Source organism: Gossypium hirsutum, chromosome D03 (genome assembly GCF_007990345.1).
Source record: "Gossypium hirsutum isolate 1008001.06 chromosome D03, Gossypium_hirsutum_v2.1, whole genome shotgun sequence".
NCBI lineage: Eukaryota > Viridiplantae > Streptophyta > Magnoliopsida > Malvales > Malvaceae > Gossypium > Gossypium hirsutum.
The window spans coordinates 5,969,732-5,997,722 of NC_053439.1; the positions used below are offsets into that span (position 1 = coordinate 5,969,732).

Genomic DNA, 27,991 nt, shown 5'->3' on the forward strand with positions numbered 1-27,991 from the left:
AACCACTGTTACGAATAGGGTCAAAATCGGGCTGTTACACCCCAACACTATAATGATTTCTATTTGTTTATTATTCTCGTTCAATTCCTCATTGGTAAGACTTCAGCTTACCCTTTGGTCCCGTGTTTGAATCCCTGGGAGTGCAAATGGGAATACTTTTTCTATTTCCTGGTGGTGCCACCCATGTGGTGGAGTTTGGATAAAATTTGAACTCTAAGGGAAAATCTGATAGGATAACTAATTAGATTTAATGAAGATAATAAGTAGCTTTTTTAATTAATTATCCTAGACTTCTACCCAATTTCCTCACACGTCTATCACATTCCCTCTTTCTTTCCATGTTCTATTTTCCATTTGTTTTTGAAGACTGACTTTCTGTCATTTCTCTCTTTTGGATTTTCCTTCCTTGTCATACATCCCTTTACTATTTCTTTCCTTCTTTCATTCTTTGCTCTATTTTCTTGTTGCCTGTTGTGTTGCTAGATGTTTTTAATTAGAGATCCTCCACTTCGTACGATATTTATCCCCGTAAGTAGTTTCTGTTAAATTTTAGATAATGTTGTTTTCGTTTCGTGGGAAAGGTTTGGAAGAGCCTTTGTGTTTGTGAGATTTAATCTAATTGTTGGCCTTGGTGTACTATTAGAGAAGTTCGCGAATCATAGGAAATTCTTCTAGCGAGATAGGAGAGTTTTTGGGGCTGTTGTTACTATTTGGGTAAGTAATCATATGCCGAAGGGCTAGCTTTTGGAGTTAGGGGAGAATGTTCAATCGTTTGTAGTTGAATTGGTGACTCGATTTTGTTATTTATTTCTAATTAGTCCATCTTAAACGATGATTTTAGGTACTAGAATTACAACAGTTGGTTTTGCATCGAAAAGTGACTAGGTGTGTAATGGAAACCTCAAAAAAAACGAACGACGCGATGCCGAAAAGCTCACTATCGACGTTGCACAAACGTGTGCTAGGCCGTGTGGGTCACATGGGTTGGGTCATTTGGGTCGTATGCGCCACATAGGTGTGTGTTAGGCTGTGTGGACCACACAAGCATAGCCAATTAGGTCGTGTGGGCCACACGGGTGTGTGTTCCAATTTTTGTAAAATTTAGGTAGGTCCGTATTAGAAGTGTGATTTGAGATTAGTCACTCCGTAGGCTCCGAAATGTGTTATGTATGATTTATAGTTATGAAATCTACTATTTTGCCTCTGTTTATACGATTTCTAATAGCATGATTTTATAATCTGATGTGTTAGCATGTATGACATGTATGTATTTGATATCTAATTAGTATTGCTTGAGCTGGGTGGGATATTGATAAGACAGATGAAATGTTGACAACTTAATAATCTGTCTTATCTTGTGGCTAAGACCACATATATGTTTTGGTGGCATTGCCATACTTATCTATTTATGGCAGCTTGACTGCACTGATCTGAAAAGTGACATATGCTCACTTATAAGTGTGTGGGGTTGGATGGGCATTTATTACCTTAACTTAGGATCAGACGACGTACGGGAACTGTGACTAGATTTTCTATAAAAAGACTTTGTGTTTAAATGGACTTTTTGGAACTGTAATTGTTTTCAGACTTTATTTTCGCTTTGATATGATTTTGGTTGGATTTAGTAATAATTTATTTTAAAACTACAACACTATCAGTTTTTACAACTAAAACACGGTTTTCAAAGTTTATTAACACAAAAGTTTCCACTGCAAAATATAGTATTCACTTAAATGTCTTTTCGAAGTAAAATAAATATTTTTAATATTTTCCTAAAAAGCAAGAAACGATTTGTCAAAATTAATACTGTCAAAACACATGATTCTAAAATCAAATTCTAGGTTTAAAGCAAGTTAAGGTAATTCCTCAAAATTCGACCATAACGTCTATGCCGAGTGTGGGGTGTTACATTAATATTCCCATCCACTTCCTCAAATTGTAATATGAATTAAAAGAAATTTCAAGATCGAAGTTACACGCAAGTATCTACATACAGATGTAAACTTTAATAAAGGTTATTTTTTTATAAATTATATTTGATAGATTGACATAAATCTATGCTCGATAATTGAATTAAATGATGAAATTTGATTAGCATTTCTTTAAAAATAAATATAAATATTTTTTCCGTTTTTAGTAAAATGTTATAATTTTCTCTTTTTTGGCAATATACAATAAAAAGGGGCATACCCACTGTCGAAACCATTTTTTGATTAAACAAAAAATTTGTTGTCGACTTTAAAAACGAGAATTGGAGTCGCCACCGATCTTTTAATGAGGTGTGATTGGATCACCTTGAAAACAATTTTAGGTCTACAAATTTTGAGAAAATAGGTTCGGGAGTCGATTACGCATGAGGAAGCGTTAGCACCCTCGTAACGCCCAAAATTGGTACCGAATTGATTGTTTAATGTCTTAGTGTCGAGAATTTGAAAAGATTTTAAAATACGATCCTTTGAAAAGAAAATTTGAATAAAATGAATTGGACGATGAGGCTCACTTATTTCAAAGAAATAAATTGTCACATTCAGTAAGTTAGAGTGCAACATTTTAAATCCTCAAAATTAAGTTTATCTCTTGACTTTTAAAACCTACGCATTTTGAGAAGGATACTTGATTATTCGGGTCAAATGAGAAAATCAAAACCCAGTAAGTTAGGGTTCGTTTTCACAAAATTCCTAAGTATCGAATATTTCTTTTATTTTCATTTGTCAGAAAAATCCTCGTCTCGAGAAAACAACATGTCATATCCAATGCGTTAGGACACAACGTATCGAATTCTCGAGAATGAGCTTTTTATTTATGTTTTAAAAAGGATACTCGATTTCTTAGATACAACGAGGAAGATTGGAATCCAGTAAGTTAGGACACAATCTTTTCGAGGATCCCAAGTTTCGAGTGCCGCGTTATTTTGAAAGCTTTTTGAATAAAAATACTTTTGATGTTTAAATGATATGAAACATAACCTTTTAAGTAAATAAAATGCGATAGAATGATAATGTACAACGCGAATTGATTATTCATAAATTCAAATATACATTAATGAATACAAACAATCAATTAATACAATCAAGGAATATCGTCCACATGAGAGTAGTGATTACGTGTAAATATTAATATTTAAAAGCTAATGAATTAAAAACTAATAATGTACATGTATATACATATATATATATATATGTGAAAGTATACATATAAAGAAAAATAAATACACATATATAAAAGTTTGAAATAAATCAAAAATAGAGTTAGAAAAACTACATAAAATAATAGTATCCTAATAAATTTTTAAAACAAATATCATGTAAGAAGAAAATCAAATACGTAAAATAATATACATATATTAATTTAAATAAATAATACACATGGAGTGAAAAACTTGATATAAATAATAATATATATGATAATATATATATTTATATATATAGAAGTTGAAATAAGCGAAATAAATTAAAATAGGGTCCTTTAAAAAAATTTATATGTGTGTATAGATAAATAAAAAGATATAGTATGAAATCACTAACATATTATATATGAGTATATGTTTAATAAAATGATTTAATATAAATTGTATATAGGTATAAAATAGTATTGTATAAAAATGTTAAAAACTTAAAATAATATTACATAATAACATAAAATAATGTATATACATAAGAAAAATGGTAATTAAATATATAAACTAGTGTAATAACAATATCAATAATAATATTAGTAATAATAACACTGATAATAATAATAATTAATTAATTAATAATCTAATTAATAAAGAAGCAAATAATCAAAAAAGGATGAAATTAAATTAAAAACAGAAATGAAGAAAAGAAAAAAATGAAAATAAAGTAAAGGGGCCAAATGTAATGCGCGAATAAATTGGGGGACCAAGTGGGAAATAATCCCCGTCTCTCCAAAACGCGGCGTTTTGATACAGATCAAATTGGAATAAAACCTGGAATGCGTGGCCAAATCTAAATAAAATAAACGGATGAATTTGAAATAGCTATAAAAAGAAAGGGGTCCGTTTGTGCAAATTTTCCCTTGCACTATAAAACGTGCGGATCCTTCCCCAGGTCACCTCGCGGGTCAAGAGCCACTTAATGGCATCGTTTTGGCGCTATGGGCTTTAACGCAAAACTGCACCGAATTACACTATTATTTAAACAACAATTAGATAAAAAAAATCAGTTGCTGCCTATGTTTTAAAACAAATGTGCTTGCTCTCTGCTAGGGTTTCACCCTAGTTTTTGCCGCCGTTCACAAGCCGAAGCGATAGCCCTCTCAACTTCGATTTTGATGGTGTAGACGGAGGCCGGCGACCAACTAGCTGAGGTAAATCCCCTTCTTATTTGCTTTTCCCTTTTTTAAAATAGTAACCAAAACGTAGAAAAACAAAGAATTGGAAAAGAAATAGTCAAAAGAAAACCCCTTTTTCCCTCTGGCGTCGTAACCCCGAAGACCTCTCAATTCAAACGGAATGAACGGAGCCCCGACGGTGCGCTTACGATGGTAAGAACCTCTTTTCTTTTTTCTTTTTCTATTTACCCACGATTTACCGAAATCGAAACCTCAAACTCCCGACAGAAAACGAAAAAGAAAATGAAAGAACAGTCACCTTTTGAACAATTTTTGCTTTTGATTTTCTTTTCTTAATTTTTTTGTATTGATCGTGCCTCCAAAATACAAGGTTCGAATCTTGTCTTATATAGCCGAAGATACAGAATAAAAATAAAAAGAAAAAAATACATAGTCCTCTTTTCTGTTATTTCGTTTCTTTCTTTTATGTTGTTTCTTTGTCTGTGTGCTACAGGTACGGAGGCCAGCTGGAGCGTACGAAGGCAAAGGCTGGGTCTTGGTTGCTGCGGCGTTGGGATCTCCTAGGGTTTTCTATTTGTGATTTTTTTTGTTTTGGGCTTTAATGTAATTGGGCCGAGGTATTTGGGCCATTGTAATTGGGTTGTTTTTGGACTGTTATTTTATTTGGTTTTTATTTTTATTTTGATTTGATTTTTATTTATTTATTATTGTAACACCCCTTACCCGTATTCGACACCGGAATAGGGTACGAAGTATTACCGGAGTTTACTAATTAATTTTCAGACATTTCATTTTTATCTAACGTTCATATTTATAACCAATCAAAATCAAAACATTAATGAGCCAACGTTAACCAAATTAACTTATACACGCCATAATAACCAGAATCAAATCATCCAAAATTATCGATAGAACCAATGGATAATGTGATATATCTCCAACAAGCTTCCGATAATCATTTCAAAACATCTAATAACTATAAAAATTCCATAAATTGTTAAACTTTCAAATTATTAACATGCTTTTATAATTCTTCACAATATAAATAATGCTACATTTCCTACCAACCACAATCAAGCTTCCGATAATCATCTCACTGCATCTAATAATTGTACATATTACCAATAATAATTCAATTTCAATAATAAAACACATATCCATATAATATTCATCATAAAATAACATTCACTTTAATTAAAATTATACAGAATATAGTTCATACGAACTTACCAGGCTAATATGCAGAAATACCAAGATACAAGGGCATTTTGGTAATTTTTCGTTTTTTCTCGAATTTCTACCCAATCTTGATCTAAATTAATTTTTCATTTAATAAAACAACTCATTTCATGCAATTTGGTCATTTTTGACATTTTTCCAAAATTACCCCTAAAGTTGTACTTTTATTCAATTTAGTCCCAGAGCCCAAATCATGCAAATTTAACCATTTATATTGCAAACCCATGCTAGAAAAATATCCACACATTTATTTTCCTCCTCCTCCTCTCCATTCCACATCCTTAATATATATAACATGCTTATATGTAACATTATCTATAATTTCACATTTATGTTTATTCGAATTATTCATTTAAAGCTGTCCACTTGAGTCATAGTCACTAAATTATTTATATCTTGAGCTACAGAACTCAAAATTGAGATCCGTTAATTTTATCTGAAACTAGACTCACATATCTTCTTACCATAAAATTTTAAGAATTTTTTAATTTATCCAATAAGTACAGTTTATTCTTTAATTTCATCCCTGTTCTACTGTCTGACAGTTTCGACCCTTCTTCACTAAAAATTAATTATCTCATCGTACGGGATTCGGATGATGTTACCGTTTATTTCTATTAAAAATAGACTCAGTAAGGATTTAAAAATATAAATTTAAGCCTCTAGTTATTTTTTTCCAATTTTTGATGATTTTCCAAAGTCAGTACAGGGGAACCCGAAATCATTCTGACATTGTCTCGCAAAATTTATTATATCTCATGATTCACAATTCTATTGCTTACACCGTTTCTTCTGTAAGAAACTAGACTCAATAAGCTTTAATTTCATATTTTATTCATCTTCTAATTCAATTCCCACAATATTTGATGATTTTTCAAAGTTAACCTACTGCTGCTGTCCAAACTGTTTTAGTGCAAAATATTGATTACTAAGTTTATAACACTCTTATTTTCTTTCTCTACACTATTTCTCATCACTTTCTCTTATTTTCTCTTCACTAACATACCAAGAACATAAAACCTTATATATTAAAACTCTACATTAACATCAATTTCATACTTTTTCAATAATATCAAACTCAAAAATATATTGAAATCTTGATGTTCTTACCTTGCTCAATTGATTTCAATCTTTAACTTGATTTTCTCTCTCCTCCAGCTTCTATTTCTTGAATCTAACTTGATATTCTAGCTCCCCATAGTCTCCTTGTTATATTTCTCTCTTGATGGATATGGAAATTCTTTTGATTTCTAAGTGAAAATGGTGAATTTTTTTTATAAAAGGACCAAATTGTAAAGAAAAGAAAGTTTCTTTCTTTCTTTCTTCTTTATACGTTGGTTGCATGGGGAAGAAGATGATAATTCCTCATCTTTCCTTTCATATATATACTAAATAGAATAATAATAAATTAATAAAATATCATTTAAAAATCATATTAAAATATTAATAAACTAATATTTATTTAATTAATTAATCTAAAATATCACCAACATCATCATTTCCTTCTAGATTTCTCTCTCTTCTAATTAACCATTTTGCCCTTCATAATATTTTAAAATTCCATCATTGAGTCACACTTAATTTGGTAAAATTACGATTTAGTCCCTCTAATTCTTATCTTATTCAATTTGGTCCTAATTCATCCATTTTCCTTAGTTTCTAGATCATTCCACCTTTAAAATATTTACACCTTTGGTCCTTCAACTTTTTCATATTTACACTTTAACCCCTCAAATTTTAAGTATTTACTCTTGGGCAACAATACTTTTCTCCCTTTTGCGATTTAATCCTTCCTTGCATTAATATGTCATAATATACTTCTCAATGTTGACATAACTCAAAATTTCCCTTTTTGTTACTTTATTTCCTTATTTTACTATACCAAGGATAATATCTTACTGTAGAAATTTTCAAAATATTACATTTGTGGTCCCGGAAACATTGTTTCGACTAGGCCCAAATTCGGGCTATTACAATTATGGGCCGGGAAAATATTGGACCTTACACCCACATCACACTTGCACACACTATGTTCAAAAGAAGTTGCCCAAACAAAAGTCTATCACTTATTCTGGAGGTTCGAAATACATATCCACTTCTTATTGGCTTATTATTCACCTTTTTAGGTGTGTTTGATAAACCATTAAAACATATAAAATGAAAATTTTCAATCATTTAATTTTCTAAATGTGTTTGATAATCATATTAATTGTTCACTTCATATAAAATTTTCAACAAAAATTGTTGAATATGATAAGTAAATATCTAGTTACTTATCACTTAATGTGAAAAATATTAAATTGATTGTATTTTTCAAAGTTTTATTTTTGAAATAACATATTTCCTCATTTCATTAAAAAATAAAATATTCAAATTTTATGTTTTAATTTTTAACCAAAACTATTCAAAATAAAATAAATGATACATTATTATTTTTTGAACTAATAATCAGACTAGGCTTCATTTAATATATAAAACAAAATTAAATAACAAACGGTCCAAAAAGAAATAAAACATAATCGAAAAAATTGGCCCAAAACTTAAATTGGCCCATGGAGAAAACACCCTAAACATAATTCAGAATAATCAAGAATAACACAAGTATCACCAAAAATTTGCCCCATCAGAAATCACTAATGCCTGTCCTGTCTATCAGCCATCATTTCTCTCTTTATGACGGTTTCAGTTCTCAGGAAAGCTTTATCACCAAAAAACTTATTCATCTACTTTGAGGCTTTCCTTCCTTATTTCCTCTTCTCCGACCATTCTCAATTCAGTTCTCGTACCTTATCGGTTTCCTTTTGGTTTTTGGCATATTCAGGGACGCTTTTAACCAGGTACACCTCCTTTTTTTTTCAACAATTCTGTTCCTAGTATATGTGCTAAAGCTTTTGCTGATCTCGAAGTATATATGAACACAATTTCTAGATCTAGCTATTATCTGTTGAATATCATGTATGTATACTCCTACCTGCGATTTATCTTGACTTTTTGTCTTGTATTTTTTGATTATTGATAATGAGTCACCTTCGATAATGATCTCCGACCACTGCAATTCGATTCCTATTTGGACTATTTCACGACATGCAGGTGCTTCAGCAGCGAAGGCAGAGGCCACCTCTTGATGAATTTCTAAACAAGATAAGAGGACAGTCCCTTCATTGTTAACAGCCACAATCCCCGAAGCCGATTGGAAATGACGCCCATCGTATGCTCCGTCAAAATTGATTTTTACGGACTTACCAGGTGGGTAAGTTTATTTTCTAAACCCCTTTAAAATTATGGAAATTCTTCTTTCAACACCATTTAATTCGATAATATAATTATTAACGAAGCTCGCTATTTCCTGACAGTGCTACTTTTCTTATCTTGCATTCTAGCATTCTTTTCTCCCCAAATGGCCCATAGCACACAACAGAAATGTCGGTATTGAAAAAGGGGATACTGAACAAAAACCTAGGTAAACCACTGTAAAAAAATCCATAATAGAATCCATTACAATATTCGGGATTGGTAATGTTGTCCAGACTTCCTCTGAAATAGGGCAGTCGTGGAAAAGGTGATCAATTGTTTCTGCTCTTTCTCCATATCGGGGGCAAGTTGTAATGTTAACTAGCTTCCTGTGCCGCATGTTAACCCGTGTAGGCAAATAATTCTATGATATTTTCTAGATTGTAATCTTTATTTTAGTAGAGAGATTTTGGAGCCAAAGTTTTTTGTAAAAATTCTTGTAGTCGGTTTGTAAAGCATAAGCTCTAGGGTTTTCACCAGAATTTTGTAATAGTTTATAGGTGCTACGAACTGAGTAATCACCCGAAGATTCACTGCTCCATACAAGAAAGTCATCATGGGGTTCTTTCGCCAATGGGATAGGGAGGATTTTTTCAGCATCTTACTCTGAAAAGGTATTGACAATCAACTCCCGTTTCTATATTCTTTCATTACTATCAATTAACTCAGCAACTTTAAAATCTCACATGTTATGAACAAATAAAGGTCATCTGAGATTTTCTGCATCTAGAATCCAAGCATCGTTATTAACTGAAACATTCATACTCGTACCCACCTTTCAACAAAGTCCTTTTGCCAAAATACACTTTGTCGCCCAGATACTTCTCCATATATAAGAACTTGTATTTCCTAATTGTGAATTTAAAAAATCATCATTTGGAAAATAATTTTCTTTGAGCACTCGCACAACTAGGGAGTTTGGGTTATTTAAAATCCTCCACCCTTGCTTCGCTAGTAATGAAATATTAAACTGAGCCATACTTCTGAAACCCATTCCCCTCTCTTCTTTTGAACGACACATATGCTTCCATTGACACTAATATATTCCTTTTTTCCCATGACCTTTTTGCCACCAAAACTTAGCGAAAATGTTTTCTAATTCCCTACATAAAGATTTCGATAGAAGAAAGCATGACATAGTATAAGTTGGTATTTCTTGGAGTACTAATTTTATGAAGACCTCATTACCCCCTTGTGATAGTAGCCTTGTACTCCATCCTTCAATTCGCAAGTAAACCCTATCTTTGATATTTTGAAAGGACTATTTCTTTCGTCTTCCGACCACATTAGGGAGTCCTAAGTATTTTTCAAGATTTCTTGAGCTTCTCACACCTAATAATGTCAAGATTTCTTTTTTTTCCCCTTCTATTGTGTTCGAACTATAGAAGATCGTTGATTTATTAAAATTCACACATTTTCCTGAGCATCATTCGTATTCCTTCATAATTTCTTTCAATATCAACGCTCTTCTATCTGTTGCTTCACCGAACAGAATACAATCATCTGTGAAAAGTAAGTGTGATATCTCTGGTCCCCTTCTGTTAGCTTTTGCTCCTTTTAACAAGCCATCTCTCATTGTCAATCTCATCAAAGATGAAAGTCCCTCACTACATATCAGAAAAAAGAAAGGACTAAGTGAATCACCTTGTCGGAGCCCTCTAGTAGGTTTAAAAATGTTTTCCCTTCTCCCATTAATGTTTACTGCATAAGAAACTGTGGAGATACATGTCATAATTAGTGCCACCCATTCCCCTGCAAAGCCCATCTGTAGCATTACTTCCTTTAGAAAACCCCATTCAACTCTATAGTAAGCTTTGCTTATATCTAACTTCACTGCCATTATCCTTTTCACTGGTACGCTTCTGATGAAAAGTGTGTAGAATTTCATAGGCTAAAAGCACATTGTCAGAAATTAATCTTCCGGGGACAAAGGCACTTTGGGTAGTGTCAATACATCTTCTAATGACTTCTTGAAGGTGATTTGCTATTATTTTTGCCACAATTTTGTAAATAACTGTGCACAAACTAATAGGTCTAAAATTAACAAGACTTGTGGGATTTAGGATTTTTGGGATAAACACAATATCCATCAAATTAAGAGAGTCAAAATCCTTGTCATCATTCAAAATTCCCAAACAGAAAGTTTCGACATCTTTACCTACAATGTGCTAGAAGTTTTGAAAAAACAATGTCGGCAAACTGTTAGAGCTTGGTGCTTTAGTAGCCCTATTCCTTTCAAAGCCGAATGAACCTCTTCTACCTTACAAGCTGATAATAGAGCTGTATTGATATCGAAGGAAATATTGATGTCAATGCTCGTTAGTAGGTGGGATAAATCCCCAATTCCATTAGACGAAAATAATTTCTAAAAAATTAAATTAGCAGCCTCATTGATCTTTGTTTCGTCAAAAATTTCTCCTCATTCGTTTGATCCCAACCTAGTTATTGTGTTTATCCGTCTACAAACTAGGGCATACTTATGAAAAAAGGTAGAATCGTGCCTTTTGTTCCCAATACATTTCATCTTTATCAATCTCCATATTAAGTTGAATTTTGGTATCAATAAGTTTTGCCGTCGTATCTTCATCCCTCTCTTTCACCATTAGATTTTCAAGTTCCTTTATGAGCTTTCTTTTTAATCCTTCTCGACATTTTTTAATTGTGCTTGCCCATCTCTTCAATTTGAGCTGCAACCTTTTAAGTTTTTTAATTAGCGTGCCTATTGATGACTCTTAAGATTTCTTGATTTCTTATTCGATAAACTCCTTCATGGTCCACCATGCCTCAAATTTAAACATTGGGATCCCTATACAAATATTTCCATTATTTGTATTAAGAAAGAGTGGACAATGGTCCGAAATCGAATGAGTTAAGTGTTGAATGTTGCCCTTTGGAAAAAGATGCAACCATTTTTCATTCGCAACTCCCCTATCAAGTCTTTCCTTAATGTTTATTTTTGGTAGATTCCACCTTTCCTATGTAAACCAAACCCCCGAATACCCTATATCCATCAATTGGCATTCTTCTAAAGCCTCATGGAAGGCCTCCATTCTTCTCTCCTCCCTCAGTATGCCTCTACTTTTTTCAAAGGAATACATGATTTCATTAAAATCACCACTTACCAACCAAGGATGATTTTGTTCATGGCCCAATTTCCTTAACAGATTCCACGAAACATTCCTGTTTTTTACATAAGATGAACCATAAAACCTCATAAATATCCATTCTTCATTGACATTTTCCTCCTTAATCATCACATCAATATGGCTTTTTGAGAAACTTCTTAAACTAATTGTAATATCCCCTTTCCATGCCAAACATAGCCCACCTCGAGAACCTTTTGCTTTTACGTTAATCCCATTAATAAAACCACATCTCCTTAGAACCTTTTCCATACGTTTCTCATCAATTATTTTCTCCATTAAGAAGACCATTTGGAGGTTGTACTGCTTCAGCAAATGCCGCAGCCTCCATACTGCCCCTGGACTCCTCAATCCACGGACATTCTAACTTATAGTTTTCATTACGCCCGGTCGACTTACCTTTTGGCACCCGCCGATCCATAAAAGTTGGGATCACAAATTTGTTCCGAGTTTCCTACCGGCACAACTAGAGAAGCTTCAATTTGTATGTCTTTTCTTTCATGTTTCATTCTTTTGGGTCCGTCTTCGTAAGGATTTCCTGTACAACATTCTTCAATTTCTAATTCTGCAGATTTCCTCTTCCTCATTATGATGTCTTCATTACTTTGATTCATCAAGACCACTGGATATTTCTTTTCCATCTTGTCTTCTTAAATAGATTTGATTTATCTTCCAACATACTATTTCTTTCATTCAACCTTTCAATTTTCTTCATTGCAGACCCTTCCTTCTGCTTCTTCTCCGTTTTCTCTAATCCTGTTGGTTGTATTTTATCTTGTAAACTCTAAACCATAGCATTCTCATTTTCTGGTTGTTTAATAAACTCAGGTAGCATCTACGTGACCCCTATATAAGAACATTGAGGTATCATCTATTTTTAGAGTGCATTAAATTTCACACTCTCCTTCCCAATTAAATTTAGCTCAAATTTTAATGCTAAAGAGTATAGTGGATCGTCTCTATTTTTTTTTCTGCAGGAGTTAGCCCAAGGCAGTCTTTGAAACCATGCCCCATTCTTCCACATCCAAAGTAGAAAATTGGTAACTTCTCATATTTAAAGGAGACCCAAGATTTCTATTAATTATCGATTGAGACGAAAATACCTCTAAGGAGGGGTTTCTGCACATCCAATTTGATTCTAAGGCGACACAAATCTCCATTGATTTCAGATTTAATTACTCCTCCAAAAGTAACCCCAATGGCATGAAATAGATTTTTTTTGTCGAATTCTGGTAAACACGGTCCGATCTTAATCCAAAACGGGGAAGAATTAAGTCAAATCTGACTTTTTTCAATCGGTTTAACCAACTGATCAAACAGTACAAGCTTTTTCCAAAACAATCATGGTCATCCCTCCATAACTATCTCTAGATCTTCTTCAGTATGAAACACAATTAGAAAAAGATTTTGCCCTGCCAACTGAATCTCAAATTTTTTCCTCGTCTTTTAGATGCTTTTCATCTGTGCCCTAAAACTATCCGGATTTTAGGATTTTTTCTGTCCATATTGTGCAAAGCAGAGTTGGTTTCACGTTTGGTACCACCATCGAACACTTAACATATAATTGGATGAGTTCTTCTTCTAGAAGGGAGATCTCATCGCCTCCCACCCTATCGTCGCCACCAGTTTCCTCCATCCCAAGCGGCAGTAGTTACTACTTTCACTAGGATTCTAAGCAAAGCACTCTTGGCTCTTTTTCCTTAATTATTCATAAGGTTTAAATGTAAGTTTAAATTAGACATTATTAGTAAGATTAAAATTATAAAATAATGATTTTTCAAAAATAACGATATACTATTATCAAGCAAAAATAATTACATTTAGTGTTTAACTTTTAATAATATATCAAATAATTTTATAATATAAATTCAATGATTATAAAATTTAATATTAAAAATTTAGTACTTAATTTTCAACTCTTTACACCTTTACTTTTATTTTATTTGGTAACGCTAAAATGAAAAAAACAAAACAAAGAAAATATGCATGAGAAAATTAAAGATATAAAATAGTTAAAAGTAAAAAAAGAAAAAAGAAGGTAAAGTCCCAAGTTTGAGATTTTCTAATTAATCCAATTTTTTTTTCTCAGTGAAAATCTTTAACTTTGTTCATTGTACTAAAATGGCAACAATTTGAATAGAATTAAGGTGATAAATATAAAGTTATGTTTGACATTAGATTTTGATAAAGAAAATTATAATTTAAAGATGAGATTTTCTTTTATTGTAATGATTCATTTGTTTGTGACATTAATAATTGATGGGTTGAATATATAGTGGAAGTAGTGATGGTGGTAGTAAAAAAAGGAAACTATATAAGAAAGTGTTATAACATTGGAATCCATATATAAGAACCTCAAAGCTTTGGCTATTTGCATCACCATCCACTTCTTTATAATAATTTAACTGCACCCACGATTATATATGACGAAAGCCCATTGATTTCTACTCTTCTTCTACTGAGGCTGGCTGGGTTTGGATTTTGGCTTAATTCCTATCGAAATTACTCATTCATCTACTTTCTTCAAAGTTCAAGCAGCAATCACAAGCTTCGCTTTAGAAGTCTTGGAGGAGGTGGTGGTTGAAGAGGAATGGGCATGGCGGTCTTCTTTCTTTGAAGTATTAATGTTTATGTGAAAATAGAACGTTAGTAATGATAATATATCGAAAAAAATAATAAATAAATAACATACAGATTTTTATGTATAAACCGTTTCAAGAAAAAATCATGGGCAAAGGAGAAGAAAATTCATTATGTCAAATTCGAATAATTACAAGAGAATTTTGATATAGGTAGAAAAAAACTTAATTTTAATCAAAGTCAAATATATTATGTTAATAAATACTAAATATGTTATACTCATAAAAACTAAATCTTGTTTCTATAAGATATATTTTGTTTAACTTAACTTACAAATAATCTGTTAGAATTTGGTTCAAACAACTCTAGCCGTTTAGCTTTTCTTTTCTTTCATCTTGCTTCATCTGTTTTTCTCTACACTCTTGACTACAAAACGCTGTATCCCCCCTGCAATAATGTTATTCTTTTTCATTATTTGACAAATAATTCAACCCAAATATTGGCTTTAATTCTCTGTTAATAATTATAATTCTACATATAACTTCTAGATACCATATATTAATATAAATTTTTTAAAAAAAGGTAAGAAGCAAAGACGGAGTTCTAAGGGAGGTTTAAATGTTGTTTGGATGGAAAGAAAGAGAAATATAATTTTTTTCTCTTTCTTTTCTTGTTCATACAACTTTAGATTCAATCTTAATATATATGATCTGAATTTTCAATAAAATTTAAAAGAAAATAAATGAAACTGGATGAAAGGAGAAGAATACCTATACATATATATGTCACGACCAGGAGCTAAGCGGCGATTACAAAGCCAACAAGCTCGCAAAAAAGGAGCAGCGGCAGTGGTGCCGCTGTCGATGACATGGCTAGTAAAAGAAGCTGGGTTTCTGGGCGACACCATGGCCAAGAAGCGTTGATCGTAACGGGAGTTAGCGTCGGGGGATTCATGCAAAGGGTGGATTTGAGGGGGAGGATGGGATATGATTGGGTCTTGGTGGTGGTCGACGACATCGACGGTGATGCCCGTCATGCTTGTCGTCCTCTTGATCGACTGACGTGAGCGTTTTCCGAGCATCATCCTGCTATATATATGTATGCGTATTGGCTTTCTCTCTTGTTTTTGCTCTAGTGAATAGCAAAGAGAGTGGGAACGGAAGGAAAAGCGAGGTGGGGGAGATAAATTAAGGGTGAGAGGATTGAAATGTAAAACATGGTTGATTATGCATATTTTAACCTTTAGGGAAGAATCGAGGGAATCTTTGGCACCCTCAGCTGGAAGTTTTTAAATACGAAAGAGATTCTTTTGGAGTTTTGGGAAGGTTAGTTATTTAATTATATAAAAGTCCATTATTGCTACGTGTCGGGTTGCTGGCATTGCTTTTACAAGCCTTGACATTTTGTTGCTAATGTCCCATCTTTCTTTTCTCACCTTTGGAACACACCTACTCCTTTTTCATCTCTCTACCAAACTTAGGAATTCCAATTTCATAATAACACTTTTAAAGCTTTAATTTAAGTTTTAAATGTTTGATGTTGGTGTTAAAAATGTTTTTAAGAAATAAAATAAAATATATATTTAAATGACATTTAAATTTGTGACATTTCAATAAAAGATAATTTTGTTGATACATAGTATCAATGGAGGTAAATGAGAAGGAGAGGGGCAGTATCGAAGAAGATCAGTTCAACCACTCTAGGGTTGAAAGCCAAAAAAAATAAAGACTCTTTTTTTTTCTAGACCCTGATACGTTAAGCATTCATCCTAAGTTTATTTACTTTTTTGGCTTTCAACTCTAGAGTGGGTGAACCGGCCTCCCTCGACACCACCCCCTCTCCTCCTCCTTTGTCTCTGTTGATCCTGTGTATCAACAAATTTATTGTAACCTACTATTAGTATTTTGATATATGAAATATGAAATTTAAAAATTTTAAAAAAAATAATTATTTGTAAAACTTAATTTGAGTATATAAATTATATTTTAAATATAAAAATATAATCTTTACAAATTTAAATATATAACATTGGTTTCTAAAAGATACAATTTGATTAACAATGGATTATAATTAGTTAAATATCTTAAATATAATTCATTCAACTCAATGAACTTTGTTTCTTAGTATTAGGGGATCTTTAATTTCGCACTTTTTCTTTAGAATTTTGAGGTACACCCACTACAGTCTATAATATATAACTTAGCCTTAAATCATGGTCCAAATGCTACAATGTTGACAAGTTGGGAAATCACTACAAAATTCCTAGGCTTTTAATATCAAATCTAACGTAATTTGGAGTTTAATTAATCTCAAATTTCATTGAAATTAAATTTAGGTTTGGTTTTAGTTGTCACGATAATTTGAGTTTCCTTAATTTAATAGTACGATTTAATCTAATTTGACTTAAATTGAGCTTAAATCATATCTTAATAAATGTTGCAGTTATATAGATCTAATTCGATTGAAAAGAATGAACAAAAATGATATATATATATATATATATATAAACGTTAGGTTAGAGAAACTTTTAAACAAATTAATCGTTTGTTGTTCATTGTATTATTGATTTTACCATTTTAAAATTTTCTTTGCTATTCATAAGATTTATAACATTTATAAATAAAAATTTTATTTTATTTAAATATTTAGTTAAATAAATTTATTTAAAAGGAAGGTTTGACACTTATAGAGGAAAAACGTTAAAATTTATATTAATTTATTTTTTATTTTTTCATAAGCAAGAAATATAAAAGAAAATTATATAATTACTTTATTTTTAAATATTAAAATTTAATTATGTATATCATAACTAACTCTTAACTTCTTATTTATTAAAGATTCCATTTTTTTAATTAAATTTATGTGAATGTTTTTAAATGCTAAATATTATTATTTTTTAAAATTCTCCTTTTTTTCTCTAAGTCTGATTATTTTTTCTATTTTGTTTTGCTTAACCGCGATGTTAGCTTTTGGGCCGGCTACTGCCCACCTTTTTTCTCTCCCTCCCATCAATTTCCTCGTTTTTTTTTTCTTATTCTCAGTCACTCCATGTGTTTTCTCTCTTTTAGTTTGCAGATCTATTTTGTGGATGTCTCTGCTGTCTTCACAAGTTGTGATAGACAAATGACATTGCCTATCGTCGCTGAAACTCCACCAGCCATCAACAGTTTCTCTTAGAAAGTGGGTGGCTTTTTATCAGCTTCTTAATTTGTTTCTATTTTGAAGGTATTTCAGAATAATAAATGATTTCACGAGTCGATTTAGACACGTCTTAAGTTTTATATGTTCTTTTGTTTATTTTTATTATTTAATAAGTTTTCACTTTTAGAGATTTTTGTTTACTTTTGTAGCACGTTTTTAGTCTTATTTTATGCATGTAATCTTGCTTTTACAAGTGATTTTAAGGATGGTTTTGTCGTTGTCCTCTCCAATTTAATTGATGCTCGATTTTTACCCGTCGCTTTGAACCGTTCAAAGTTGATTCCTTATCCTATTAAGTGCTTGCAATCACTCTAGATATATCATCCTTGAGTTGTGACAGAGTCAATTGTCAATGTGTCATAATGTTCTATGATGTTGAGGTTGAAGCCTTTGTTGTATTAATAGAGCTTGTCATGTACCACTTACAACAAGTAATTATTACTTTTTTTTTTTGAATTATATAGTTCCATTCTTTCAATTTCATTTTTATTCGCGAAGGTTACCTTTCAACTATGAGTTGAAAAACTATTCAGTCTACTGATAACAAATTTGAAAGATGAACTTTTAGTTTTGAACTCTTATATTTAGTTGGTAAAAAGGGAATTTTTAGTTAATAAACTTTTATTTAATTTCAATGTAAAATAAGGAAGAAGAGAAAAATAGAAAAGAAAGGAAAACATAAACATATAATTTTATATGAAAATGACCAGAATTAAACGTAAACGCAAGGAAGAAGAGAGCTATGGTGACGTGATGACTAGAAATTAGTTGTATCTCTAAAATTCATACTGACTTCAATAAAAAAAATCAAAATTAAGATATTTATCAATGGTAATAATGATTAATTCTTTTTTCGTAAGTACTTTCTAAAAAGATAAACGATTGGTCATGAAATCTTGTTTTATTTTGATGGGCAGAGATCAAATCCCTTATCAGATGGTTAAGGGATAAAGTAAACAACTACTACGAATAACAATAGAAAAAATTATCTTTAACATACTTAACTTTTTTTTAACTAAAATAGAATTTTAATTTTAACTAGAAATTTAATATTGATCAATAAAAAAATGTAAAACTATTTAGTTTTACTTGGGTAAGTATTATAATTACCAATCAAATACTTGAACTAAAAGCAAACAGAATAAATTTCAAGTATAAAGATTGGAGGAATAATTGAAAAAAAGAAGAGAAAAAGAAATCAAGCTGGTGGACATCCAAAGCCACTCCTTCCAAGTTCTTGCATATGCCACAGCCTATAAATTATTACATAATTTCGTTGTCAGGTTTAACAATAATTGTTATTTTAATGATTTTACATTTGATATATCATCATAGTCAATATCACTAAGTATTAATAAATATTTTACTATTTTATGCAATAATGCAACTAGATCTTGAATATGAAAGATGCAAAGATTTTGTGGGATTAATAAATGGAGCCGATGGCCCCTCTAAGTAGCAAATAGCTGGCCAATAATTATAGTATTTTGAAGTCTCTTTCTTCATAAAATAAAAGAAATCAATTAAGCAGTTTAAGCCCTGCTTAATGCTTGTTAATAAAATCCTTTGTTTTAAATCTTTTTTTGTGTTATGGTTTGAAAATCTCAAGGCTAATGTTGGAGTATTGCGTGTCAAGCCATCTCCGTGCTTCCTGCCAGGGTTTAATAATAAAATTCTTTACTTTAAATAAAAAAACACTGTTTATGTAGACTGAAACTTGGACAAAAGATTTCACAAATTTGGTCTCTCCTACTTCAAAATAACTATTTAATAATTACATTATTTTGAATAACATTGAGTTAAAGTATTTTTATTCCATTTTATCTTTGAATTTTATTTTTCAATTTTAATGAGAGTCCAAACAAAATTATAAAGTGTTAATAAAAATGGCACTTCACAAACTTCTCTCTAAATGATCAAAATTACCTCAACAAACATGTATTTTCTTAGAGTTGAGTGACTCAAATCCTTATTAAAATAAAACACAGTGGTAAAATAAAATAAAAGTAAAATTCATATAGAATTATACTTCTTTTATTTTACATTGATTAGAATAAGGTTTTTCAACCTTACTATACTTTATCTAATTGACATTGATTAGAATAAGGTTTTTTCAACCTATAAATAGATGTAGTCTAAACTCCTCTTGTATCATTCGAATTCAACATTAGTGAATTTTCTTCTCCCCTACCCGTGGTTTTTTCCTGAAAGGGTTTCCACGTAAAATCTGTGTGTTTTTATTTTTTCATTCTTTTTACTTTGAGATCATTCTATATTGTCATTATCAATGTTAGTTTTTACAAACTGGTATCAGAGCTTTTCAAGTTGCTTATCTTGATCACGGTAATAGCGACATTGAAGTATGATATTCTGCTGTTGGATCGCAATACCAGATTCACGTTGTGGCAGATAAAGATGCAAGCAGTTCTTGCGCAAATAGATTTGGAGGATGCCTTGCTAGGGGTAGATAAGATGCCTTTGATATTGACGGATAAAGAGAAGAAATGAAAAGATCGAAAAGCTTTAAAGCAATTACATCTACATTGTTCGAATGAAATTCTACAGGACATGAGGAAGGAGAAGACCGTCACAAATCGATTCTAGTTGCACCTTTCATATGAGTCCCAATTAGGATTGGTTTGCAATATATGAAACAATGTTTGAAGGTGTTGTTTTGATGGGAAATAATGTTTCATGTAAAATCACAGGTATTGGCACGATCAAAATTAAGATGTTCGATGAAGTCGTCAAAACACTTAGTGGCGTATGATATGTACCGTAATTGAAGATGAGTTTGATTTCATTGCGTAATCTTGATTCAAAAGGGCACAAGTAAATAACCGAAAGTGGGGTTTTATAATTAGCAAGGGTGTAACACCCCAAATCTGGCCTAGACATTATGGCCGAATCTGGCGATGTCACATGGAATGGGATTTGAAGACAAGATTGTCGAGTTAAAACCGTTATAGTTAGTTAGCTTTTATTTACTTCGAAAAAATAAGTACTAGTTGATTTGCTTTAAAACTTGTCCCTTAGTGGAAGCTTTTGTAACCAATTAATTTAGGGAAAATCATTTCTATTTACGAAAACCTTCGTTTATAGACAAATTGTGTTTTGTTGAGTTGCAGTTTAAAAAAATCCATAAAAACAGTATAAAGTCCCAAATTTAAAGCCAACCAGTCCATAGTCCAAAATTTATATCAAAACCCCAAATAAGTAATAAATTCTAGACATTAACAGAAAATAGTCTAAAATTTATGTGTGGCCACCGTCGAGCCCTTCGTTGCACAGACCTGTCAAGTCTATGGAATATCTGTACAGATTAAATAGAAAAAGGTGAGTGTTCATAAACTCAATATGTAATCCTCACAGAAAACATGCATACAGATATTCAACAGCATTCAGTTAGATACAGTTTGGGGCCTAGGCCCATCACAGAATCAGTTTGGACCTTAGCTCGTTCAAATACAGTCTCAGAAATACATTAGGGCCTTGACCCATATTAGATACAGAATACAGATACAGTAAATTAGAATCCTACCCACCAGCCTCTACACATCATCTCCGTCCAACCCTACACACCATGTGGGGATTAAATCAACTCACCCATCCCTACACACCATGCTGTACCGAAATGCGGCACATAATAAAAAAGTTTCAACTGAGCTGCCAGATAACAAGCTTAATAGCCTTTCAGACACTTCCTCCAAATATCATCAACCCACCCCGATGCAATGTATCATGCAAAATATGCCATGCCATTATGCAATTAATAGTACATATATTCAGATATCATAAGTCATGCTCGATATAGAAATCAGACAGACAGATCATACATATAGGGGTCTAAGTAAAGCTTACTGACCCTAAAATAGATACACAGTCGACTTGGACGACCCGTGCAATCTTACAGAACTTTTCAGAAAAATGGGCTCACACGCACATGTGGCCTGCCCGTGTGGCCCATTGGCCCAAATTACCCTTGGTCGCATGGTCCATTTTTAATGTAACATGTGCTAGCTAAATATTCATATATATTTTCACTATTTACTTATATGTTCCTTCAAAACTGTCTACTTGAGTCACTGTTACTAAATTATTTATATCTTGAGCCACAGAATTCCAAATTAAGATCTGCTCAATGTCTTTAAAACTAGACTCAAATACCTTTCTACCATGAAATTTTCAAAATTTTTGGTTCATCCAATAAGTATAGTAACATCTTCAAACTTACCCTTGTTTTGCTGTCTGACAGCTTCAACCTTTCTTTACTAAAAATTAATTATCTCTCAGTAAAAAATTTGGATGATATTTCTATTTGTTTCTATTGAAAATAGACTCATTAATAATTTAAACATGTAAATTTTAACCCTTAATTATTTTTCTCCAATTTTTGATGATTTTCCAAAGTCAGAACAGGGGAACCTGAATTCATTTTGACCTTGTCTCACAAAATTTATTATATCTCACGATTTACAATTCTATTACTTACACCGTTTCTTCTATGAGAAACTAGACTCAATAAGATTTAATTTCATATTTTTTCATTCTCTAATTCGATTTCCATAATTTATGGTGAATTTTCAAATTTAGCCTGCTGCTGCTGTCCAAACAGTAAGCAATTTTGACTTTTTGCCGAACCCCATTTTCTGCGTTTCGGGTACACACCTAGTTTTGTTTGATGCTAAAACAGTCCCTGAGCACTCCAAAGCCTATAATTGAACAAATAACACTAATTTAATCTCCTATAACGTGATCCCAAATCGAACTCGTATCGAGGTTTTAACCCATAAGCGACTAAACCTTACCTTCAACTGATAAACAGTAATTCCCATACAAACTAAGACTCCGATTGGTGATTATCCCTTGAACCCTACCCTAATTGGCATAAGTAAAACACTTCAGAAGAAAGTTAACAAATGGAGACAAATCACTTATCTAAAACTTACCGAACGGTCACAGACAAACGTGGAGCGACACGAGGCAGAGTGGGAAAAGAAAAATCAAGAAGATGAAGGGTAAAAAAAGCAGAAATTCGACAGCAATGAAGAGAAAAATGACAAGAGGGAAAACAAAAAAAAAGATAAATAGAATATTTGATAACCACCCCAATCCATTATTTCTCTCCTTCAAACTCCCCACTAAATCCACTACTCAGATTTTTAGTCCATCTCAAACTCTCCTGGACCCACGAGCAAAAATAATGCCCACACCAAGATTCGAACACAGGACCTCCTTCACACCAACATTCCACTTATTCACCAAACTAGCAGGCCCATTCTGTTAATTATTTGCCAACTTTTACTTAAAAACCTACTGACCAAAGATAGAGCTTATTCATACAAATACCAAAATTTGCTCAAGTACTGGCTTGAACTTGGGACTTCCCAAACACATCCAGAACACATAACCACTAAAGCAGATAGATATTTTGAGTCACATATTCACAATACCCAAAATTAAAATTTTGGGGTGTTACAAAAGGTTCGCTCGTTGTGATGAAAGGGCAGATAAAGACTGTCAAGTTATATGTTTTGCAAGGTTCTAGTGTTACTAGTGATGCAATCGTCTCTTCCTCCTCATTGTCAGATGATGATGTTACTAGACTTTGGCATATGCATCTAGGGCATATAAGTGAGAACGACATCGCAGAATTGAACAAAAGATGACTTCTTGATGAACAAAGCATTAGCAAACTGAAGTTTAGTGAGCATTGCATTTTTGGGAAGCAAAAGAGAGTTCGATTCACCAAAGGAATCCATAACACGAAGGGAACACTGGATTATATTCATTCTGATCTTTGGGGACCATCGAGGGGTGGCGTTAATTATATGCTAATGACCATTGATGGTTTTTCTAGAAAAGTTTGGGCATCCTTCCTGAAGCAGAAAAGTGGCCTCTACTACATGATTTCTGACTAACTAGTCTCCATTTGTTGTCATTAAGAAAAAGACTCCACAAGAGGTATGGTTTGGTAACCATGCTGATTATTCTGATTTTAAAATTTTTGGGTGTCCCACATATACTCATATTGATAATGGGAAATTGGAACCTAGATTCATTAAATGTTTTTTTTCTTAATTATAATACTGGTGTTAAAGGGTATAAGTTATGGTGTCCTGAAAATAGAAAAGTTGTGATTAGTAGAGATGTTATTTTTTATGAAACTGCTATGCTACCTAACTTATCTCTTAAAGGCTCTTCCAATAAAGACCATAAAAAGTAGGTGGAGCTTCAGATTGATTTAGGATCTACAATAGTGCCTCCTCCTCAAGTTAGTATAGAAACTCAAAGTAGAGTTGTTTCTTCACCATAATATTTTATTGCCAAGAATAGGCCTAGAAGAGAAATTAAACCTCCAAAGAGGTACGTCGAAATTGATCTAGTTGCTTATGCTTTAAATGTGGCTGAAGATATAGATGCAAATCAAGAGCTATCTACTTATTCCAAGGTAGTTGGTTGTGAAGATTCAGAGAAGTAGATGATTGTCAAGCAAGAAGAGATGGAATCACTCCATAAGAACAGACCATGGGATCTAGTTAAGCTTCCTAAAGGTAAAAAAGTTGTTCAATGTAAATGGGTGTTCAAAAAAAAAGAAAGAACTCCAGGAGTTGAAAACCTCAAATTTAAAACAAGGTTGGTTGCAAAAGGTTACAGTTAGATTCTAGGTGTAGACTTCACAAATATGTTTTCTCTAGTTGTGAAACATAGTTCGATTCGAGCCTTACTTGGTATTGTGTCCATGTATGATTTAAAGCTTAAGCAGTTAGATATAAAAACATCGTTCTTGTATGGAGAACTTGAGGAATATATTTATATGCAACAACGAAAGGGTTTTACAGTCTCAGACAAGGAGGACTATGTTTGCTTGTTGAAAAAGTCCTTTTATGGGTTAAAACAATCACCAATGCAGTAGTACAAAAGGTTTGATTCTTTTATGACTACTCATGATTTCAAAAGAAGCAACTTTGACAGTTGTGTTTATTTTAAAAAAAAAACAGTGATGGTTTTTTTGTTTATCTACTCCTCTATGTTGATAACATTAGGATAGCAGTCAAAAATAAATGAGAGATAAGAAATGTCAAAGCCTAGCTTAGTAAATAATTTGAAATGAATGGTTTAGGAGTAGCGAAGAAGATACTTGGGATAGAGATTCTCAGAGATAGAAAATCATGTAAATTGTACCTAAGTCAGAAATAGTACATTGAGAAAGTTCTTTGTGGATTCAATATGCAAAATGCCAAGCCTATTAATACTACATTAGCAACCCACTTTAGACTTTCATCAGCTTTGTCTCCGTAATCAGATGATGAGATTGACTTCATGTTACATATTCCATATTCTAGTGCAGTGGGGTCTCTCATGTATACTATGGTTTGCTCACGTCCAGATTTGTCATATACAGTTAATGCAGTTAGTAGATACATGGCAAATCCCGATAAAGAACATTGGAAAACAATTCAGTGGATTTTCATATACTTACGAGGTATTAATGATGTTTGCATATAGTTTGGAAGAACTAGAGATGAAGTCATTGAGTATGTTGATTCTGATTTTGCTAGAGACCTTGATAAAAGAAGATCTCTCACAGGGTATGTCTTTACTATTGGGGGTTGCACAATCAGTTGGAAAGTCACTTTACAGACTACAATTGCTTTGTCTACTACTGAAACTGAGTACATGATGATTACTAAGACTTGTAAAGAAGTTATTTGGTTAAAGGGACTCTTTGGTGAACTCAGTAAGACCTTCAGATCGGTATAGTGTTTTGTGATAGTTAGAGTACCATATTCCTTACGGAGGATCAAATGTTTCATGAGAGAATCAAGCACATTGATGTTTGGTATCATTTTGTGCGTGATATTATTGCTCGCAGTAATATTGTTGTGAGCAAAATTAGTACTCATGAAAATCCTGCAGATATGATGACTAAGTCACTTTTTATAACCAAGTTTAAGCATTGCTTAGACTTGCTTGGTGTTCGTTGTTGAAGAACACCCCTTAAGGTGTTTCGTGGAAGAGGTGGAGAACTTGTTCGTTGAGAATTCATGTAAATGTGGAGATTGTTAGAGTTGAGTGACTCGAATCCTTGTTAAAATAAAATATAATGATAAAATAAAATAAAAGTAAAATTCATATAGAATTATACTTCTTTTATTTTACATTGATTAGAATAAGGTTTTTCAACTTTACTACACTTTATCTATTTGACATTGATTAGAAAAGGTTTTTTCAACCTATAAATAGATGTAGTCTAAACTCTTCTTGTATCATTTGAATTTGACATTAGTGGATTTTCTTCTCCTTTGCCCGTGATTTTTTCCCGAAAGGATTTCCATATAAAATTTGTGTTCTTATTTTTTCTTTCTTTTTACTTTGCGATCGTTTTATATTGTTATTATCGATGTTAGTTTCTACATATACCATATGAGGTAATATTAAATTGTAGTTAAAAAATACAAGTTAAACGTTAAGGTGAATGATGTGATATTTGTTAAAAATAAAAGAGATTTATTAGTGAATTAAATTAAACAAAAATATATATTTACATGTAAAAAAAAAAGTTTTGATATTTTTGTTATAAAAGTTTTTAAAAATTTCATAACCGAATTTATAAAGCTGTTATGTGCTTTTTATTTATTAGTTATTATATTTTTAATGTTTAATACTATTCGTGAAATTTTTTAATTTTACAGGCTGGTAATAGATAGAATAATAAACTTTATAAAATTTAATCTTAAAATATATAAAAATTAAATTTAATCTAACACCCTCTTTTTACAAAATTCAAGAACATGTTAAGCTAAAGCTGGTGGATTTTGTCTCGAAACTCACACACAAAATGGAAACACTGATGGGCTAATTATTTTTCCAGGCTAAAGATGGGCTAATTTCATTAAATGAAAATAATGGGCCAAGCTCTAATGTTAATTCTTTTGCCCATAGATTCACCCTATTGAACTAGCAATACCAAGGAACCACATGTATTTGTCTTCTCCTGCATATATGATTAGGGATGCTGGTCTACATAATCATGACGGATGTATATAACAACAAAATTAATGGTGTGGCACCTTGCATTCAACTTATCTAAATGTGAGATGTTATATTTATTGTCGGAGCAATTCAAATTATTATCATCTATTTTCTTAAAGTTAAATAAATGAGCTTGACATAATTCATAAATATTATCTTGTACACATGAATGAGGTTAAATGAACCTACATTGACTCACAATCATACGAGATCGAGTATGGAGTCAGGATACGAATCCTAACTTAACTTTATCAAAATAGAGGATTGTGTCTCGAGACATGTTTTTCTTGTTTCAGACCTCTAGCTTTGAAGTATGATTTCTCGAGACAATGTAGTTAATGTCTCAAGACAATGACCTTTATGTTTTGAGACTTATCTCTTCTGTTTTACACTCTTAATTTTAATGTTGTCTATCTCGTGATAAAGTACTATATATATTTTGAGATTTGATAATATGTATCTCGAGACATGTTTATTATATATTGAGACTACTGTCATACATGAAATAATGGAAATTATTAAGAATAAATAAATATATGAATGAAATAAAGAGTGAAATAAACATTAGTGTTTAAATTTTGAGTAACATTGATTTAAAATTCCATCTCAAACTCTAACCATATATTCTTTTTATTATAAAAGATTTGCAATAATTAAGCTTACAAATGAAAAAAAATATTAATATTTTGATTATGAAATTAATACGAAAAAAAAGTAAAAAATAAGCATGGTAAACTTTCTGCTGTTGGCATCGTCACCGTATTCATTTGCAATGATAACCCTGATAAATATTTTCCGACATAAATTATAAATATTTGAGGTATTAAATTTAATTTAATCATCGTATTAATAGGTTTAATTAGATGTTATTTAAATCAGATTAAAATTCAATATTTAAAGTATTGTATTCAATGGTGAAGTTAGGGTTGGTAAGGGCATTACTTTAAAATGAAATTTTTTTTATTTAATTCTTTTTATAATTTATAAAATTTTAAATTAATAATCATAAAATTACACTTTGATCTTAAAAATAATAAAAATTTAATTTAATCTCTTAAAAATTATAAATATATACCATTTAATTTTTACCCAAAAAAATTTTCTCACCCCGACTGCATCCCTAATCATATATGCATAAGAACACAAGTACATGTTCCTTGGTAATGCTAGTTCAATAGGGTATTGTT

The 27,991-nt window shown here is 31.7% G+C and overlaps 1 protein-coding gene and 1 long non-coding RNA gene across 9 annotated transcripts; one reads left to right on the forward strand and one right to left on the reverse strand.

The window, feature by feature from the left end:
* The first annotated feature begins 8,146 nt into the window (after positions 1-8,146).
* On the forward strand, positions 8,147-14,598 carry LOC107950396 (uncharacterized). Of its 7 annotated transcripts, none has more exons than XR_001698027.2 (5): positions 8,147-8,390; positions 8,644-8,803; positions 8,907-9,458; positions 12,816-12,851; positions 12,965-14,598. It is a non-coding gene; the product is annotated as an uncharacterized lncRNA (long non-coding RNA). The 7 variants fall into 7 exon arrangements; XR_005911111.1 differs by having other exon boundaries at positions 8,934-9,458; XR_005911112.1 differs by having other exon boundaries at positions 8,644-8,799.
* LOC107950395 (FCS-Like Zinc finger 6) lies at positions 14,167-15,900 on the reverse strand. 2 transcript variants are annotated; one of them, XM_016885241.2, is made up of 3 exons: positions 15,338-15,900; positions 14,901-15,014; positions 14,167-14,598 (listed from the first exon to the last, which is right to left on the reverse strand). In XM_016885241.2, the coding sequence occupies exons 1-2, from the start codon at positions 15,649-15,651 to the stop codon at positions 14,933-14,935; spliced, it is 396 nt and encodes a 131-aa protein (XP_016740730.2). In that variant the 5' UTR covers positions 15,652-15,900; the 3' UTR covers positions 14,167-14,598; positions 14,901-14,932. The 2 variants fall into 2 exon arrangements, with proteins under 2 accessions (XP_016740730.2, XP_016740729.2); XM_016885240.2 differs by lacking the exon at positions 14,901-15,014 and having other exon boundaries at positions 15,338-15,895.
* Positions 15,901-27,991: the final 12,091 nt, after the last annotated feature.

Coding starts and splice junctions, on each gene's coding strand:
- LOC107950395 (XM_016885241.2), bottom strand. CDS start 15,651: ATGATGCTCGGAAAACGCTCACGTCAGTCGATCAAGAGGACGACAAGC. Junction 15,015..15,337: donor CGTGACATATATATGTATAG/GTATTCTTCTCC, acceptor ACATTATTGCAG/GGGGGATACAGCGTTTTGTA.